General features: G+C 38.2%; 2 protein-coding genes across 7 annotated transcripts in view; both read right to left on the reverse strand.

The window, feature by feature from the left end:
- LOC149533090 (uncharacterized) overlaps positions 1 to 17902 on the reverse strand; it is a 32729-nt gene extending 14827 nt beyond the window's left edge. The window contains exons 1-4 of the mRNA XM_089803226.1: positions 16300 to 17902; positions 15467 to 16153; positions 15056 to 15341; positions 8193 to 8258 (exon numbers count right to left, since the gene is read on the reverse strand). Coding sequence (XP_089659352.1) covers positions 8193 to 8258; positions 15056 to 15160 — 171 coding nt within the window. The 5' untranslated portion in view covers positions 15161 to 15341; positions 15467 to 16153; positions 16300 to 17902. The remainder of the gene's footprint in view (positions 1 to 8192; positions 8259 to 15055; positions 15342 to 15466; positions 16154 to 16299) is intronic.
- Positions 1 to 20201, reverse strand: part of LOC149533091 (pentatricopeptide repeat-containing protein At2g20540-like) — a 34305-nt gene extending 14104 nt beyond the window's left edge. For 2 of the 6 annotated variants that reach the window (XR_016356704.1, XR_016356705.1), the window contains exons 1-2: positions 18244 to 20197; positions 17909 to 17980 (exon numbers count right to left, since the gene is read on the reverse strand). Coding sequence is in view for 1 of the 6 variants with exons in the window: in XM_089803225.1 (XP_089659351.1) it covers positions 18160 to 18283; positions 18394 to 20081 (1812 nt within the window). In the remaining 5 variants the exon portion in view is untranslated. The other 4 variants (XR_016356707.1, XR_016356706.1, XM_089803225.1 and 1 more) reach the window with 4 other exon arrangements.
- Positions 20202 to 21378: the final 1177 nt, after the last annotated feature.

Below are 21378 nucleotides of genomic sequence, written 5' to 3' on the forward strand. Positions count from 1 at the left end.
CCCAGCCGATTGGAGGAAGCTAGTAGAGTGAACCTTCCTTGCTCTTCTTGACTTTGCCTATACCTTCAAAAACATCTATGGTGAGGTTCCAGTCTCTTGCAATTCTAAGATCCTCATACATAAAGGCATACAAGTACCTTTCAACTCAAATTGAAGTAGATTGATGCGTTCTCCAATTGCTCTAATAACTTTCTTTGCAACCATAAGGGATGGGGAGACAACGTCTCTAAATCTCCTGTTGCTTCTTTCTTTCCAAAGCCCCCAAATCAAGTGGGCAGCAGTGATTACCCAAAGAGCCTTGAGCACAAGATTTGAAGAGTGACAACTCCATTGAAAAAAGAAATTTTGAATAGTGTCGAGCACGAATAAGATTCAACATAGATTCCATTTTTGAAAGATCCAAGACCAGACCAGACCTATCTAGAAAATGAATAGTGCAATAAAAGATGGCAAGCAATCTCCTTCGCTTCCACACACAAATAATATCTATTGGGAATAGAGTCCTCTTTTACAAAGATTGTCTGTAGTTAAGATCTTAATTTTAAAAGAGTTCTAGAAAAAGATATTAACCTTGGGAATAAGGAATCTCACCCTGGATTTAGCCCAAAAAGAAGAGTTGGTTGAAGAACCAGACAAAAGGGAGACAATAGAGGAAACAATGAAGCTGCCACAAGGATTACCAAACTAGATAATCGAATCCTGAGATTCGTTTCTAACTGTCCAAACATTGAGTAGGGCCTGCAAGGGAGCCAAGGAAGGGTGAATGTCCAATAGAAGAACCCAGTTATGATCCTTCAAGTACTCACCAAACAGAGACTCAAAGGAAGCCTTGCAGGGATCCATAAAAGGAGCAAAATCAAGATGGCTTCATAGAAGTTGGTCCAATAGCCATTTGTCCTCCTAGAACTGAATAAAAGTGTTGTTCCTCACCTTCCATTTAAGACCAAGGGCTGCAATCTCCTTAACCTTTTAAATGTTGTCCCACAAATAAGAGTCATTCACAACCACAAGAGAGTTAATGAATCCAACCAAAGAGGGGCAATGAGATAAATATTTACTCCTAATCTAGTTCCACACCCTAGAATCGCTGAAAATTCTCCATATTTGTTTTCCCAATAGGGCTTTATTAAAGATCCTAATGCTCCTGATAACTAAGCCTCCTATTGTTTTAAGGTTTGCAGACATTGATCCAAGCAATAAGAGGTACGCAATCCTTCTCCTCTGCCCCACGACCAAAGGCAACAGTTTCTAGATACTTAGCAAACTTGGAGGGGATCTTGAAAAGGCCCAAGGCAGAAAATTATGTAGAGCAGATTTTAACAATTGGATTTTACCAACTTGACTCAGCAAAGAACCCTTCCATTCAACAAGTTTCTTGTTAAACATGTTCATTAGAGAAACCCATAAGGAGTTTGTTGATTTTAGACCAAGCGGAAGCCCCAAATAGGATGACGGAAGATCAGAAATCGCACATCCTAGAATATTAGAAACTTTGCTTTGTCTCTCAATAGGAGTGTAAATGAAAATAAGAGCATGTTTGTTCCAATTAGTGAGTTGTCCAAAGGCCGTCCTGTAAATGTTTAGTGATTGTTTCATCTTTCTTGCTTCTTTGGTTGTAGAGGATTCCATCATGATACTGTCATCAACAAATTGTGCATGAGAGCAACTCAAGGAGGAAGAAGAGGATTTTAGACCCTGGATATCATTTTGATAGACCGACTTCTACACAAATCTACCAAGGCTTTCAGTCATAATGGCAAATAAATTAGGACAAAAGAGATCTCCCTGCCTTAGACCTCTTGAGGGCATGAATAACACGGAAGGGGTGTCATTTAGAATTATATTTGAGGATGAAGTGGAGATGAGTTGCCTAATAAGTTGTGACACCCTCACTCCAAACCCAAAAGCCTTGAGGACTTTGAAAGAAAGGACCAATCAACCTAGTCACAAGCTTTGGAGCGATCCAACTTCATAAGGAACCCTTGTTCCTTTGAGCAAGCCAAAGAATGAACATTCTCATGGATCGTGATAATAGAATTCAAAATCTGTCTTCTAGGGATTGTTACTAAATTTCTACGCATGCTGAAATTTAGTTCTGATTGCAAGGTTCCATACAATTACACGAGCATTTTACATCTTAATTCAGTTCATCCATATTGAAATCATGTTCATTATGAGCCAAAGAATAACAAATGTCCTTGTTTTATTCATTCTAAATATACAAGTGATATTTACAAAAGAATGCTGAAAATAAAATTCTCTCACACAGTAATATATTCTTGATGAGGGCACAATCCAAGACAAAAATGAACACAACAAGAAAGGGGAATATTATTATTGGAAATGATATGCTATTACATTCAGTACAACAAAAATAGACTCCACGACATGCCCTATGGACTTACAATATTATCAGATTCGGAGAAAACCCTTCTCATAGTACCTTCTCCCAAACTCCACCAAAAAACTGCCTTTACAATACTAGAAATGTTCGTAAGTAAACCAAATTAGGTTTAGGGTTAGGAATACATTTTAGAATATGTCATTTGGCATCCACCGCCAAAACAAAAGGCTCTAGAAAACACTTCAAAAGTCGGTGTAAAATTAGAAGAATCCAGAAATGGTAGTCCAACTTCTAGGAGGCATAACTTTTGATCCGAGACTCCGATTGACGAACCGTTTACATTTTCGAAAAGCTCTCCAAGTGCTCTATAGCCCTATGGACCAGCTTCACTCGTCCCCCATTTTTCAAGCCTATACGAAGTCGTTTAGTGCCTCAAGTCTGACTTTGAAGCACTCTTAGGAGGTCTCCAGGCAACTTAAAACTGCAATAACCTTCAAACCGTAAAGCCTTTTGACCTGATTCTTTTTTTAGAGTGCTTTAAATTACAAGTATAATCATCCCTCCAACTTACACCCTCTAACTCATCATAATTACGACTCAATTACAAAATAACCTATTTTCTACATTGACATGTATCCCAAGGTGCTCAAAAACTCTAACCCAGAAAACCAATAGTAGAACTATGAGAGTTGGAATCTTTAATTGACCCAAAAGGGTAACCAGAAATGAAACCACATTAAACAGAAACTAACACTAAGCATATTTTTGGGTGATATAGGATTGCCCTTACACCATTGGATGCTCCTACATCAAATACCTAGGGTAGATTGAAAAGTGACCCTGTCACTTTATAGCTGGAAGAGGAAAACCCAAATGGGCAACCTCCATTGCAGATGTCCAAGTTGAGTCTTCTATTGGTCATCCTTTCCACTTCACCAGGTATTCTTCATTCTGCCTGGTTTTGGTACTCCGGTCCACACGACTATCCAAAATTTCTTCAATCTCTTCCTTCGCAAAAGTAGGAATTGGACATGGCTCCAGCATCAACTCCTCGTCTGCACCACCATCATGATATTCTGTTAAATTTGCAACATTGGAAATAGGAGAAATGTGAATCCCATCTGGCAACTCCACCTCATATGCATTCCCTGAATCATGTTTCTTCAAAATTTTGCAAGAGCCAAATTTCTTCATCTTCAGCTTGTTGTAGGTACCCACTAGAAATCGTTCCTTCCTCAAGTATACCATAACCTGATCTCCAAATTGGAACTCCTTATGTCTCCTCTTTTGATTTGCCCTAGCCTTATACTGTAGGTTCATCTTGGTAATATGGGCTTGCACCTCCTCATGTAGGTTCTTGACATGTTTAGCAAAGTCTTTTGCCTCAACACTTGTCCTATCCCCTTGCTCCATCTCAGCTCTGGTGCAGTCCTTGAACTACTCCCATACACAATTTGGAATGACGATCTACCAATACTCCTATTTACAAAATTATTGTAAGCAAATTCTACTTGTGGTAGAATCAAGTCCCATCCCTTCGGTTTATCTCCTACTAAACACCTCAGCAAATTGCCCAAACTTCTATTCACTACTTCTATTTGTCCATCAATCTGTGGATGATGTGTAGAACTAAACTTCAATTCTATCTTCAACTTCTTCCACAAAGTCCTCAAGAAATACCCAACAAATTTAGTATCTCTATCAGAAACAATACTTTTTGGGAGACCATGTAACCTCACCACCTCTCTGGAAAACAAATCTGCAATATGCACTACATCATGAGTCTTGGGGCATGGAATGAAATGTGTCATCTTGAAGAAACTATCAACCACCACAAATATTGAGTCATTACCCCTTTGTGTCCTTGGAATCGAATAACAAAATCCATATTTATGTCCCCCCAAGGCTTCGATGGAACAGGCAATGGCTGATAGAGTCCAGTATTTTGACTAAATCCTTTGGTTGTTTGACATACTTGACAACTCTGCACAAACTTCTTCACATCCTATGACAATTGAGGTCAAAAATAATGCTCTCTAATAATGGCAATGGTCTTATCTCAACTGAATTGTCTTGCCATAGCTCCACTATGCTTCTCCTTGATCAAGTTCTCCCTCATGGAACTCCTTGGAATACACAATTGACTTCCCTTGAACAACATACCATCCTAAATCATGTAATCTAGCCACTTGGTCTTGTCTAGAGTAATAGGTTCTTTAAAAGCCTTCCAAGCCTCTGCAAAGTCAGGATCCTCAGGGTACAGATTCTTGAGTTCATCAAACCCAACCACTTCAACCTGCATTACTACCACCAATAACTCTCTCCTACTTAATGCATCTGCAACCCTATTAGACCTCCCGCTTCTGTGTCAATACAAATGTATAGCTTTGCATGAACTCTACCCATTTCAAATGTCTTTGATTTAATTTACCTTGGCTATTTAGGTACTTCAATGCCTGGTGATCAATATACAAAACAAATTCTTTTGGCAACAAATAATGCCTCAAATTAAGTTCCTTTTGACAAAGCTACATGTCTTCAAATTAATCAACAATTTCTCATCCAAATAGACAATAACAAATTTTTCCAATAATTTCTTTAGTACTTCATTCATAAGCTACATGAAGGTGCTTGGCACATTGGTCAGTCCAAAGGGCATGACTAACTACTCATATAGACCCTCCTTGGTCTTGAATGCAATTTTCCACTCATCTCCCTCTCATATTTGTATATGGTGATAACCACTTTTGAGATCTATCTTTGTGAAGTACTGAGCTCCACTCAAACAGTCCATAAGATCATCCATTCTTGGCAAAGGAAACCGATACTAGATGGTTATTCTATTTATGGCCCGAGAGTTTGTACACATTCTCGACTCTCCATCCTTCTTTGGTACCAACACTGCAAGTACTGCACATGGACTCAGGCTTTCTTGAATCAAACCTTTCCTCAACAGTTCCTGAACTTGTCTGTTTAGCTCCTCAATCTCAATTAGGAGTCATCCTATGAGAAGCCTTGTTAGGCAAACTAGCTCCATGGGCTAGATCTATTTGATGACTGATTTTCCTTATTGGCGGCAACCCTTCTGAAACATTATCAGAGATGACATCTCCATACTCACTTAATAGACTTGATACTTCAAGCGGAATTTCACTACTACCTTCCTTATCTTTTCTAGGAATTAAAGCATAACATATATGTTGATGTTTCATGCCATCCAGAAATTTTCTTCCATCAACAAGACATACCCTAGCACTACTGCATACCTTTTCATCCTCCTTTATCAAGGACTTCAATTTATGACAAACTCCATCCTTTGTCAGAGAGTATGTATTTGAATGACCGTCATGTATAGCATGCCTATCAAACTACCACGGCCTTCCCAACAATAAATGGCAGACATCCATTGGAATGATGTCACAGAAAGCCTCGTCATGGTAACTCCCAATCTTGAACTTTACCAAACATTGCTCACTAACCAGGACCTTATGATCATCTTGCACCCAAGCAATCCAATAGGGTTGGAGGTGTTTCTCCCTCTTGAGCTTTAGCTTTGAGACCATCTCCTCTGACACCAAGTTGTTAGTGCTTCCACCGTCAACAATCACATCACAACATTTACCCTCACTTGCACCTGGTACAAAAAAAACTCCTTTGTCCAAGTTCAATCTCACCGCTCAGTAAGACCCTTTCATTAAATAGAACCTCTCCTCTTTCAGCATCCTCTAAATGTGATACTGTGCATCATCATCCACATGAGCAATCCTTGCTTGACCATCAACTCTCCTATTTGTCCTTCTTTGGCGTTGAGGGCATTCAAAGGCATGATGACCTTCATTGCAATGAAAACAGGTACCACGGATACCTCCTCTTCCTAAACCTTGTCCTTGTCTCTACCTCTTCCTCTCTGATCTCCAAAGTTTTGATCACGGGAGCGGTCAAAACCCTTGTTCCTCTAATTTCGGCTAGTACCCACATCTTCATTTTTCTTCTGGTTCTCATTTCAGCCTCCAAATAACCTACCACCTCCCCTTCCTCCTTGACTGCACCCTCTTTGCCTTCCATCAAACTTTTTGTTAAGCTTCTCCTCAACTCGTAAAGGCAAATTGGTATGCCTCTTCCATGTTAGTCATTCTAAACAGACTTAACTCCTCCTGAATGCTAGGTCTTAACCCAAGGTAACAAGCAACCTTCTCTTTGTTTGCTTCTGCATGCCCCGCCCTAATAAGGACTCGGTAAAATTCCTCTGTGTATTCTTGGACAGATTTTTCTGCTTGCTTTAACCCTTGCATCTTTTTAAACAAATCAAGCTCGTAATAAGTAGGAACGAACTGCTTCTTTAGTTTGTCCACCATGCGATCCCATCTTGTGATTTTCTCCTTTCCTCTCCTATTTCTTTCCAATTGAATCTCTTGCCACCAGATTTTTGGCATGGCCTTTCATTTTGGCCTTCGCAAACTTAACCCTATCAAGGTCCTCGATATCCTCATACTCAAAATATTCTTCCACCTCATTGATCCAGTCGATCAACTCATCTGGGTTTAGATTTTCTGAAAACATGCCGACGTCAATTTTAGGTCTTATTCCAAGCTTGGCAATGGCCCTAAAAAGCCTCTCCTCCACCTAGTTTAGGACTTCTCCGTCTCCTTCCCCTTCTTGCCCAATATTTCCTTCTTCATTTTCTTCCTCACTTTCGTCGCCTACGGTAACATTCATCCCTCTACGGATCTCCTCTTGTAATGCCTGGACTTGTCTCTAGAGGGCTCTAATCTCAAGAGTAACAACTTCAACCCTTCCACCACGCTCCCTTCGTGTATCAAAACTCACAACCACACGGTCCTTGTGCAAACTGCCTCACAGTCAGCGCTCTGTCTACACACTCAGGAAGACTTGCTCTGATACCACTTGATGAAGGCACAATCCAAGACAAAAATGAACACAACAAGAAAGGGGAATATTATTATCGGAAATGATATGCTATTACATTCAGTACAACAAAAATAGACTCCACGACATGCCCTATGGGCTTACAATATTATCAAATTCTGGAAAAAACCCTTCTCATAGTACCTTCTCCCAAACTCCACCAAAAAACTACCTTTACAATGCCAAAAATGTCCTTAACCAAATTAGGTTTAGGGTTAGGAATACATTTTAGAATATGCCATTTGGCATCCACCACCAAAACAAAAGGTTCTAGAAAACACGTCAGAAGTCGGTGCAAAATAAGAAGAATCCAAAAATGGTAGTCCAACTTCTGGGAGGCATAACTTTTGATCCAGGACTTCGATTGACGAACTGTTTACATTTCTGAAAAGCTCTCTAAACGCTCTATAGCCCTATAGACCAGCTTCGCTCATCCCCCATTTTTTGGGCCCGTACAAGGTCATTTAGTGCCTCAAATCTGACTTCGATGCGCTCTTAGGAGGTCTCTAGGCAACTTAAAACTGCAATAACTTTCAAACCATAAAGCCTATTGACCTGATTCTTTGTCTAGAGTGCTTTAAATTACAAGTATAATCATCCCTCCAACTTACACCCTCTAACTCATCATAATTATGGCTCAATTATAAAATAACCTATTTTCTGCCTTGGCACGTATCCCAAAGTGCTCAAAAACTCTAACCCAGAAAACCAATAGTGGAACTATGAGAGTTGGAATCTTTAATTGACCCAAATGGGTAATCAAAAATGAAAACATATTAAACAGAAACTAACACTAAGGATATTTTTGGGTGATACAGGATTGCCCTTACACCACTAGATGCTCTTGCATCAATTCTACTCTACAAAAGTAAATGACAGAAAAGAAAGCAAAAGAGTAGAAGTCATGGGCACCAGTCATTGCCTGTAATGACTGGTCGTTTTCCATCCATCCGCTGCTCGTGCTACGCTCCATCCACACATCCGGACCCTGCATTCATAAGGCAATTTGTTAGATCCAATGGATCTAAGCAATGCAAGTGTCTCATTCGCCTCATTCATCTTTCCTAACATGCCATTCATTTTCATAAATAAAATATATATCAGCAAGGAAGGAAATATTTTCAAGACAAAATGCTTTACTACTAACGTGTTTGTTTCCTATGCAACATCCTATTTCTAACGGGTACGCAAATTTAACAGTAGGTTCCCACAAGGGTTATTGAGACCAGCGTACTCGCTAGAAAAAGCACCAATGAATTGATTAAGAACAGAAGAACAGAAGTATCAAAGGGACATTATTAACAATTTTGAAACCTTTTACTTTAGTACATACAACCAAGTGTGATAACAATAAAAGCTTAACAATGGAATGCATTTTGGTATTGACAAAAGATAAACATCACAAAAAGCAAATAGACATCTTGTGTGTTCTGAGGACAAGAGAACAGGTGCAGCAAAGAAGTAAATTATGAGCATATTGAAGACAAAAGGAAGGTTTGAACACTAAAAACTGCCAAGAATTAACAAGAGTGGCTTCATCTTATTGTCAAAATCCCATAAATCTAAGCTGAACAAGATAGGAATATTATTTTGCTACCAAGTAAAGAAGACACAGCAGCAACATGGGCACTGGTCAATACAGGTTCAACTATGCAAAGATTGATTAAACATTCAAGGATACCTTTTTACAACTGTTTGCTGTTTGAAATCAGTTCTGAAAAGAATTTCATGAATATCATAAATATAGTTCAATGACAAGCTGAAAAGTATGGAAATATGAAAGATCAATACAATTATCAGCAGAAGAATGGTTACATTTTACTCTGAAAATATAAGCAAAATATAATGACAGTCAACAGCAAGCTAAGAATCTAAATCAAGAGAGCTAAGAAGGGCCACTGGAGGAGGTGATTCCAAGCTGATGTAAGGAATTTCCAACAAGGAGAGACAAGAGTGAATCATGAGGTAGAAACTTGAGCTCAGAACATGCTGAAAGACAGTCAGTTATTCCAGCAATATTTCTTTTCACAAATGAAATGGATGTCAATACAGAATTAGTTAGGAAAAAGCACATATAAATATAAAAGTTGGAGAACAGAAAGGATTTGCTGCTGAAATCTTCCATAATGTGCATGAAGGAAAATACAAGGTAAAAGCAGACAGTATAATATCTATGGCATTCTGATGAAGGGCCACACCACCCTACCATCTCATAACCAAAATTGCAACAATATGGAGACAAAGAGAGACAAATGCTTCCCAAGCAATTTTATTATACTTGAAAATCCTTAAAATATTCTCCAAATGAAAGAACCCCAAATTCTTACAATATAAGAGGGCTTCCTCACTAAGAGCTTCCAACTAACTTGCACAACAAGAGCTTCTACAAGAAGAGCTTACACTTTCCCAACTTTCACACCTTGAAGCCTTCACACCTTCCAGCTTGATTAGAAATGCTCATATGCCTTGCTTAAATAGGCACTTACCACCCAATGCATGATTTATCCACAACCTTCTAGAATTCCACCTACACAATATCCACAACCTTCTAGGATTCCACCTACACAATATCCACAACCTTCTAAAATTCCACGTACACACCTCGATAAATGGAATGACAATCATTTTTTATTTTATTTTTCTATTACGCCACCTATGCACCTCGAAAATAGAAATTCCTTTTTCTTTTTCTTTTTCCTTTTCTCCTTTTTCCCTTAATTTTAAATTTTACTTTCAACATGCCCCCTTTATTTCGGATACAAGATGCTCCTGCATCATATTCACAGCAAAGATTAGTAATGGCGGCTTTAATATCCAAAAAAAGCTCAGAAATTGTAACGAACTCCAATAGTAGTAAGTGACAGTCACAGCTGGAATGAAAGTTCAGAGATGTATAACACAGATACCCAGAAGATGTGCAGCCACGGCAGTAAGATTCCTAGCTAAAGTCATGTCATATTACAATATGCAAACCCCAGAATGAGGAATCATGACTCTTAGAAGCAAAAGAGGCAGAGAAATGTCACAGTATCAAGCAAAGGGGGGAAGATTTTATGAATAGCAGGAGTAAAGTTATATGTTTAAAAACTTTTGCAAATGAAAACATTTTTCAGACTACCTCCAGCCCGTGAAGCCAACTCCATATCAGAAAAAGCAAGAAGGTGGAGTAAAACCTTCAAGGGTGGGCTAAAATCAAACAAAAAATGTGTCCAGAATCACAGCTCACGTCAAAGCCTCCAAATAAAGAATAACATGGAATGTCCAGCAAGTATAAAAGAAGCATTTTTCTTACTTATACAATTTGGAGTAATTGCAAGTACACTACAGAAATTTGAATCCTTCCAAATAATGCCAACAAAAAATTGCAAAAAATTTGAAAAACCCACAAGGAGTCATCTACAGTAAAGGGAAAAACATCAATAACAAGCTCCTGTCAAGCATCTTTCCAGAACTTTCAGATTTGTTTTCTTTAAGTGCCGAATCATGAGCTTAAAAGGCATATGAGGAACCAGAATGAAGAATCACAACCCTAGCAGCAGCGGCAGTAATGATATAAGCAAAGCAAAAACCAATTTCAAGCCACAAAAGGTTCCAACAGAAAATGGTGTCTTTAACATCATGAAACATATTCAAAATGTAACAAGAAAACTTCACCTTTGAGTCAAATGGCAGAGGAAAATATATTAACGCAAGCAGATATGTCCATCTTTGACGTCAAACTTCAGAACAAGTGCCAAAGAAAAAACAGAGAGCAGTCACGGCAAGAAAACGTGCCAGTACATCAGAATTGACAAATCCAGATTTCCAGGCATGACGGTTTCAAGCCACAAAAGCTTCCAACACAAAAACAGCAGCATAAAATGTGTCCAGCAGAGAAAAGACAGAAGACTCTGCAGAGGCTCCAAATGGAAAATTACCTCCAACCCGAAAGATCAATAGCGACAACAAGAAAATGCAAAATGCTGGAACAAACCCTCCAATGATGGCTGCTAAAAACACAGGAAACCTAGCCACAGTTGTTTCTCAAACTCTTCCAGAGAATGTGGTTTATGAAATGAATGGCTTTAGGGTTGGGAAAGCTTTTTCATTTTACTTTCCTCAAGTCATTTGTAATATTTTTGAAGTCCAATAACTTTGGATAATTTTTTTTCTTTTTTTTTTTCCAAAGTATGCTGTGAGTTTTGGGAAGGGGGAGATTTAATTACTTTAAGGTTTTCTATTTGCATTAGTTAATATTGTAAACAAAGTATTAAATGACATTTATAAGTCACTTTAATATTGTTGTTATTTCTTAAATACAAATAAAAGTGAAAGAGGAAAATTTGAATTTGTCTTATGACTAATGGGTCAATATGACATATGTTGCAATACTTAGTCTTAGGAGTTATGAGGAATGCTATATTCAAAGACTTAGTATTATCATTTAAAGTCATGAGGAGTTTTTCTAAGGTTCAGTTTGGGTCTGATTTGGTTTTGACTAGGTATTTTTGGGGGCTTTATGATCAGTTGGAGAACTTTAAGGGCAGTAAGGAGTAAGTCATAGGGGTGTCTAGTTTATGACTTGGTGGGTTATAAGGCAGTGAGTCATTTTTTATAAGATTTGACTCCTTTTTTGGAGCCTTCTTTCATGAATTCGACCCATGAGGATTGTTACTTAGTCTTTTGGACAGTGATTGTAAAGGGAGTTCTGATTATGCAGAGAGGAATTTTGTGACATATTTTCGTGTCCTTGTCATTTTCTGTATATTTTGTAATTCTTTTTGGAGGATACTATATACATGTACTGAATCATTTAGTGATATTTTTCTAATTTAAAATCCAGCCTTAATCCTTTCTATTACTGTGTGTGAGTAATATCTGATCGATTCAATGTTAAGTGAATTTTCGGGATTCCTTATCATTCTATCTCGGTTATCACCTAGTTGCAGTTTGTGCTTTTGCTTGCAAGTTGTAATTTGTGTCTTCTGTTTTCAGGATTGTTTTGTGAATGTTTTCACGTTCCTTAACTCTCATTATCAAGACCTTACTATGAAATATTAATGCAAGTCAGTATAGGATTTAAGTGTTGATCAATAGGAGGATTTTCACTATCTTGTTAACAGTCATGTCTTTAGTATTCATGAGTTTTGGTGTATCACCTATTAGCTAAGTTTAGTTTTAGGTATATTTCTCCATCTTTCTCCCTTTTCCTACCAAGTTCAATTCATTTGATAGTTACAAGAGCTTAGGTGTTTATCTCAAGGAGTCGGCCTATAACTCGAAGATCCACTCAGTTTCATAGGAAAATCCCACTGCCTATGAGTGGTTCAATGTTACCAAAAATTTCTAGTTCTTTTCTTTGAGTTTGGTTGGGTGCAAATTTCAAGACATAATAGGGACAAAGCCATTTTGTTGCGGGGAAATGAGTTGAGGAAGCACATAAAGGATCCTAGATGTCAACACTTAAGGAAAAAAATTATATAAGGAATTACAAAGATTGATCGGTCTAAAGTTATTCATAGAATTTGCACTTGGCTTTTCAAGCATAAGAACAATGAAAGTAGAATTGATCTCCTTCAATAAGCATCTAGACCCAAAGAACTCCTTGATCACATTATAAACATCTTTTTCAACAATGTACCAAATTTTTTGAAAGAAAAACATAGGGAATCTATTAGGGTTAGGGGCTTTCTCACCTTCGAAAGAAGAGACTACTAACTCGATCTCCTTGATTATAGGGATGATTGACAAAAACTTATTATGGTCTTCATTCAAAATGGATGGGATCACTGAAAGCAACACATTTGATCTTCCATACTAAGATTGATATCAACAAATAAGGAAGAGAAGCAAATCAGTAATTATATGAGATATTTTATTAGCCACTTTATGCTAGAGGGCAATCATATGGGAATATTTTGTATTCCTAACACCCGCAGAGAGCCACAAGGCCTGAGATCTTTGTTTCTAGAACACCTCCTCCTTGGCTATAATATCGTAGTATTTAACCAAGGTCTCATCTCCTTAGCCATTGTGTCCATACTATAACCAACAGATTGAATTTTTGTCTTGAATGTCTTTTAGTTCAAGTTGAACTTCCACTTTTGATGCGAAGATGTCCCAAAAGACCTTGTTCAACTCCCTCACCGTATCCTTAGTATGTCTTAGTTTTTTAACCAATTTGAACATAACATTCCCATCTATATTTATATTCTACCATTCCTTAATACAATCTTCCATATTAGGATGTGAAAGCCACATTTTCTCGAATCTAAAGGCAAAGTTTCTCTTACCACAAATCAGCTCCACAATGAAGGAAATAGGAAAGAGGTCAAAGCCAACTCTAGAAATAATAAAGAGAACATAGGTACTTAGTCAGCCAGTCATGCAAGACCAAAGCCCTATCCTAGCGTACTTGAATCAGCTCATTCCTAATTTTTCTATGGACAACTCTAGTTGTTGTCCAATTGGGTCTGAGATCCTCCAAACATTTCATTGTCTTTAAGGGGGGTATTGAAGACTCCTATGACAAGCCAGCAATTTCCAGTAAAATTTCGCCTGCAAGCCCATGACCTATTCCAAAATCTGGCTCTTATAGTCCTAGTGTTAGGGGAGTAGATGTTAAATAGGATCCAAGTGAATCCATCTCTAATATGATGAAACCTAATGTTGACAATATTATCTTCAACTTTTAGCAACACTCCCTTAATGTGGTTAAGGTTCCAAAACATGGTTGTCCCTCCAGAGGCTCCCTCCAAACCACTACCAAAAACATCACCATTCTTGAAGACTTTTATTTTTTCAACCTTGTCACTAGACATCTTGGTCTCCTGCTTCAGACTAATGTCTAGTTTGTGATCTCTAGCAATATTCCTAAGAACTTCCTTCTTGTAAAGAGTCATTAAGCCCTTGAATATTCCATGAGATATCTTCATTTTTTAGGCGAGGAACACATTTTTTGGTTGGTTAACTATTTACCATCTGCTATATTTTGTCTACTCTCCTGTTTTCTGATTTGTCTCTAAGTTGGTCTACCCAAAGCTCGTTTTGGAGTTCCAATATCCCCGCCTTAACTATGTTTCTCGTAGTTTCTCCATACTAGGAGGAGGCCAAATGTTAGCCCTATCGACCAGATTTGCCGAAGGATGAGGATGACCACCTACAATACCCTTAGCTCTTCCCCTTTTTACTCTTCACTTTCGTCCAGGGGGTTTCATCATCTAAGCCTTAGTTACCGGTTTGAGTTCGACTCAAAGTTTGAATTCAAAGAACCGGTTCCCTAGCACCAAAAGTTTTTGGAAAGGGTCTTGAGTTTGTTTGCACAAAAACATGTAATAATTATAAAAAATTATATATAAACAATTTATGAAGCCTAGAAGCATAAGTTAAAATTAGACTGTAACATAGTATCATAAAGTCATGATTTAATCATTTAAACAACAAAAACACCATATGCATAAACTTCAAACTTGTAATCATAGCATCATAAATCGTGATCATACCATCAAAGATTCAAAACATTATAATTAAATCATGATTCATGAATCATAACAGCAAGTTCAAGTATCATTGTTTCAAGTTCAAGTTTCAACTAATGCATTAAAAATGTATTCATATTCATCTTCTACATCTTCTTCTTCTTCTTCTCCTCCTCCTAGTTCTTCGGCATTAGTTGACTCAGCAACAGAGCTAAGGACAATGGGATCAGCAGCAACAATAATAGCATGGGCATCAAAATCTTCAAAATATTCAATTGTAAGCTGAGAAGAAGAAGCATCCAAGTCTGCCAAGTTTGCATTTACATACCACCTCTTCCCTTCTTTGTATCAGCAGCAATAATAATAGTATGGGCATCAAAACCTCCAATTGTAAGCTGAGAAGCAAAAGCATCCAACTCTGCCAACTCTGCATTTACATACCACCTCTTTGTCTCCCCTTCTCTGTATTCTTTAGTCTTGTGCGAGAGGAGGCACAAGTTGTAATGCACAAATATTAAGCTCTCCACTCTTTTTGATTGCAACCTTTTGCACTTCACTAAGTGGATGAAAGAATATGTGCTCCAATTTATTTCCAAAGCAGATCAACTAGCAACCTATGAAGACATGACCAAGTAAACAATTAAAATAAAATTTAAATTATGTATATTGAAACTTAGAATTTTTAGCAATTTATAAAGACAAAGTAAACTAATCGTAAGCTTTTTAAAATTAAACTTACTTGTGATATCACTTTAATTCCAAAGGGCTGCAACGTTTATAATCTTTGGCCATGGAGGTACCACCAACTATGAGCATCCTTCCTAAACCGATGACGAAGAGCATCATTACTTAGAGATTTTGCATCCACCAGCAGTAAAAACTCATCCGTAATCAAATCTCACATATCATCATTAGGAAAGAGTCTTTAAAATTCTGCCTTGTATCCTAAATCTCTATAGGGTGGTAGCCTTCCTAGTAGATCAGTATATTGGGTGCTATAGTATTTGGGTGTCAATGCATAGGCAAGCAAATGTAGAGAAGTAGTCATTGTGTTCCATCTTTCTACAAAACTTGCTTGCAATTGTTTGAAGAAGGTCTCTTGAGGATCTTGCTCTTTTTCATTTACAATTTGCTTGATCTTCCCAAGCATTGAGTTTATGCCATCATAGATCTCTCCAAGGCAAGGCCTATCCATCTCTATGTACCTAAGCATGATCATAATGAACTTGGTGAGCTTAATGAGATATTCCACATGTTCCCACCATAAGTCATCTAATATCCTATGCTTTATTTTGGATGCCCTCTCACTATTGCTTTGCCTCCATATAGCCCAACTGTTGCTGATTACCATATTGGAAAGTGCCTCTTTCACTTCCATAAGTCGTCTCAAGATGATTATATTTGATGCAAATCATGTCTCAGCAACCTGTAACATAAAATAGAACAAAAGAAATACAACTATTAGATACATACTTCAAAAAAGAATACACATTGCACAATCGAAAAATAAAAAATTGTAAGATGCTATTTTTTTAAAATTAAATAACTAACTTGAGTTCAAGTTCACTTAACTTCATCAGCTCCAAACGTGAGAACATTTTGAATATTCCTTTAGTCATGTGGTGGTTTGTGATGAACATCTAGATGTCCTCAACTTCTAAATACACCTTCTCAATCCACTCAATACTCTTTTGAATCTTTTGTAGCATAAGATTGAGTGGATGAACCGCACAAGGTGTCCAAAAAATATGCTGGTATCTCTCTTCAACCAACAAACCAACAGCTCTACAATTCTTTGCATTGTCTACTACAACTTGGACAACATTTCTAGCACCCACTTCTTCAATTGTAGAGATGAGAATATTAGCAAAATACACTGCCCCTCACAATTCACTCCTTTCAAAAAAATTGCCCCTTTAGGGGACACTGACAAAACATTGATCCATGGACGATTTCTAGCATCTTTCCACCCGTCTAAAACAATTGTTATCCCTGTCTCAATCCATGAGTCCTTGATGGTCTTCAATTGCTCATCAATCAACTCGACCTCTTAATCCAACAAGGTAGTCGTACTCTCTCAAAACCAAGACCTAAATACCCTACAGGGGCTTCATTAGCACTTCTCTACATCCTCTTCAAATATGGAGAGCGAACAAGATTAAAAGAAAGCCATTTGCATGCAGGCATCTTGCCATATCAATGTTGGCAATTTCCATACTTTTGGCATAGCCGCTACTTCAATCTGTCCCTTCAGCTGTCGTTCCTTTTTGGCAAAAGCCCTCCCCACATCAATATCGGGTCTTGAACCCAAAAATTTTCCTCCCAATGATAGCGTCATAGTAGATATCATGTGATCTATTAAACGATCAGGGATATAAATGGAAAACTTACCAGTGGAGGGTTTAGAAATATAGTTGACCTGAAGGAAGGCAGACCTTCCATTTGGCTTGATTCCAAAAAGAGATGACCAAGGACACCCTACATGTTTTTCCTTGGCCCCAGCGGATAACACACCCTTCACCGGATTTTCCTTATCCTCCATAGATTTTTCATTTGCTCCATTGGGATCGCATTGTTTAGACATTCCCCTGGTTCAATGGGAGCCCCATCACCCTGTGGGTCCCCGTCATTGGGATCCTTACCACCTTCCTGCTTGTCTGTCAATTCTCCTACATTCTGTCCTTTCCACTGTGAGGATTGCTGCGCATTTCCAGCACCCCAATCTACAGAAATGCCAGGTTGGCCACCATTGCTGGTTTTCCTGTTCTCGATCCCCATTCAAATTCTTTGTTGCTAAAATTGCATCTGACTGAAAATTACTGTTAAATTTTAAACATAGCAGAGAATTTATCCTGGTGCAAAGTGAAAACTTGAAACTTGATAATAATATTATTGTCAACCAAGCTACCAGACCTGCAGGACTTCTAGTTACAACAATGAATAATAAAAATAATGGAGCTACAATTGCGTTACCTTGACCATGCTGATTTTATATAAATGTTGTCCATCTTGTACCTCTCTTTGACACTCAATGTAACCTTTAATTGTGATTTTTGAACATCAAACTGCATTGTTTTATGGCTTTATTTTCTATCGATGATGGTTAGAATAGATTATATGTTATTGCAACTGTAACAAATAATGCATTAATATAGCATAAAAGAATTATAAGACTACTCACATCCCCCTGCCAATTTGCTCTAGTGTGTCCACCATCCAAAGCAACAATACAAGCAGTAACTGTAGGCATTGCCTATAAAGACAAGTGGATTGTTGTATGTTAAATTTCTGTTATGCAACAATATATTTGCCTGTTTCAAATTTAATCTACAATAATCCCATGGAAACACATTCCATCATTAAAATTATTTTCCTTCAAAACTATTTCTCTTAAAAAATTTGGAGATGTACTTCATAGGATGATGACAATCATCACACAAACAAACGTCTTTGGTGATCCAGAGAGTGTTCCAAGGCATGTTCTTGTAAACCTAAAAGCAATGCAAAGTTTCTCACCATGACCCTGAATGGCTTCCTTCTCGTTCTTGTCAACAAACTATAGCCCAAAGAAACTGTCAGGCACATATCTGCCTCCTTTACCTGTCCATCCAATCTCTCTAATGTTGTATATATATCACCATATTGAAGGTGAGACTTCACTCCTACCAAAATTCCTGAAGTGTGTTGTTGACTTCAATCCAACTGCACCCTGGTCTCTTTTTCAATCTTCGCCCTTTGAGGAGTAATCTGACCTTTGCCACACCATCCCACCTACCAGCTTCAGCATAAATGTTTGAAAGCATAACATAATATCCTGCATCATCAGTATCTAACTGGAAAATATGTTCTGCTGCACTTTCTCCTAACTCTACATTGCCGTGAATTCTGCAAGCACCAAGCAATGCTCCCCACAAATCAATACCAGGCTCAATTGGCATGTTTTTGATAAATTTGTGTGCTTCGTCAAGATGGCCTGCACGTCCGAGAAGGTCAACCATGCAAGCATAGTGTTCCAATCCAGGTGTAATGTTATAATCATGGATCATGCAGTTGAACCATTTAAAACCTTCATCTAGTAAGCCAGCATGGCTGCAAGCAGAAAGGACACTAACAAAGGTTACCCGAGTTGGGCTAATTTGTTGTTTCTGCATCTCATTGAAGAGAAAGAGGGCATCTTCACAATGCCCATGCATCCCATAAGCAACAATCATTGCATTCCATGAAACCACGTCTCTTATTTCCATCTTGTCAAAAAGATGCCGGGCACAATCAATAATTCCACACTTAGCATACATGTCTATAAGAGCGCTCATAACAAAAACATCAGCCTCGAATCCCCTTCTAATAATGTAACCATGTATCTCTCTCCCCTTCTGTAGAGCTGCCAAGTGGGCACACGCAGGCAGCACACTAACAACCGTAACCACATCTGGAACCATACACGCCAGTTGCATTTGACGCAATTGATTCAAGGCCTCGCCATAAGGTCCATGTTCGGCATAGCCAGCAATTATTACATTCCAAGTGATGGTATTAGGCTTTAAGTTTTCATTTCCCATTTGACAGAACAACATCATAGCCTCATCACAGCTTCCATTCTGAGCATAGGCAGCAACCAATGCAGTCCATAAGACCACGTCTCTCTGAGACATTTTGTCAAACACTTGACGTGCATAATCCAGAATTCCGCATTTCGAATACATGTCCACAAGAGCACTGCCAACATATAAATCCACTTCCAAACCAGCTTTAATTATACGATTATGAATCTCCTTGCCCTGCCTAACAGACTGCAAAACCGAACAGGCCTTGATAACAGAGGGAAAGGTGAATTTATCAGGCAGGAAACCTCGTGCCTCTGTTTGATAGTAAAAATTTAGGCTTTCCTCACAATTTCCACGAGTGACCAATCCCCTAATTATTGCGTTCCTTGCGAAACTGTTTGGGTTTGACATTCCGTTAAATACTTTGCGAGCATCCAAAATACTACCAGAATTGGCATACATGTTCACAAGATTAGAAGCTAAGAAAACATTACTATCTAACTCAATCCCACATTTTATCAAGTGGGCATGAACTTGTTTGCCTTGTTTTGTTGTTTTAGCATTAGCAGAAACCTTCAAGTGAGAGATACAGACATCAAGATTGAGTGAGATGATTGTGGGATTTACCTCGTCCTTCAATAGCATACCCTTTTGCATTGTGCTCATCTCAAGGGCATTCACTTCATCGCCATCTTGTGATTCAATTGCTGACGCTGCTGCTCGCGTGAGTGATTTTGATTTCATAGACACGTTACTTCTTAAGGTTTTTGCGAAGGCATTTTGGCTATTAATATAGACCATCCACTCCATATTTGGAGCGAAAATGTGGAACCAAACTTATATAATAATCATTGTTTGTAATACCGGCCTACCTTTCTGGGGAATGCGCAAACTACATTGTGTTAAACCCTGTGTTCCCCATTAAGCAGTGGAATTTGACGTCGTCTCTGTTGCTTTATAAATTGTAGGGTACAAATTTTTTTTTTTATGGAGGTCATCTGCAAACAAGTTATAGGTAGTGATGTGAATATCAAGATTTAACTGTGTGATTTTGAGTCAAACTCGATGACCCATGTTTCATGAGTAGTGATTCAACATGAAGAACATTTAGCACTCATTGGATCTAGGTGATGCTCATAAGGGTGAAGCACCGGGACTTCCCGGGAGGTCACCCATCCCAATACTACTTCAGTCTGAGCGCGCTTAACTACAGAGTTTCCTCCATAGTTAAACCCAAAGCTTGCAAATTGTTACCTATGACGAACTAATTCTTAATAATTTACTAAATATAAAGGCATGTTTATCTTTTTTTAGGAATATGCTTGACATTACTTTTACATAATTTATCAGTATTTATAGTACTTCAGGAGCCAATGAGATTATTTTGGTGAAATTCAATTCTCTCAATTCTTCAGTAACTGAACCAAAAACTCGAGTTCCTCTTGGATTTCCTTTCTGATCAATGACAACTGCTGCATTGTCATCAGATCGTATTATCATTCCATCGCTATGTTTAAGTTCTTTACACGTACGTATAACTACGGCTCTAACTATTTCTGATTCTTGCAGAAGCATATTAGGCGCTGCTTCTTTAATTACAGCGATGATACCAAATTTGCAAGCTTTGGGTTTAACTATGGAGGAAACTCTGTAGTTAAGCGTGCTCAGGCTGGAGTAGTACTGGGATGGGTGACCTCCCGGGAAGTCCTGGTGCTTCACCCTTATGAGCATCACCTAGATCCAATGAGTGCTAAATGTTCCATTTATTCTCATGAGAGATGGATTCATGTTGAATCACTACTCATGAAACATGGGTCATCGAGTTTGACTCAAAATCACACAGTTAAATCCTGATATTCACATCACAATTCGACTTGCTGTGGAAATTATCTCTTACTTATCAAGTTATAGGTACCCAAAATTCACTCAAGGCACAAGCCCGGCCTCATTTCTTATGATGTCTTTGGGCTTTGCACTCAGCAAGACTTGATCCCTAGTGGGCTCTTTGTGAGCCATTCAAATTCACCAAGGGCCCATTGACTTTAAGCTATATTTTATTACACAATGATAGTTAATTTCAACTTGAGGAGCTAGATATCTTGAGGAG

This window comes from Cupressus sempervirens, chromosome 10 (genome assembly GCF_028749045.1).
Source record: "Cupressus sempervirens isolate cs-2001-9-10 chromosome 10, ASM2874904v1, whole genome shotgun sequence".
In the NCBI taxonomy this organism is placed as follows: Eukaryota; Viridiplantae; Streptophyta; class Pinopsida; order Cupressales; family Cupressaceae; genus Cupressus; species Cupressus sempervirens.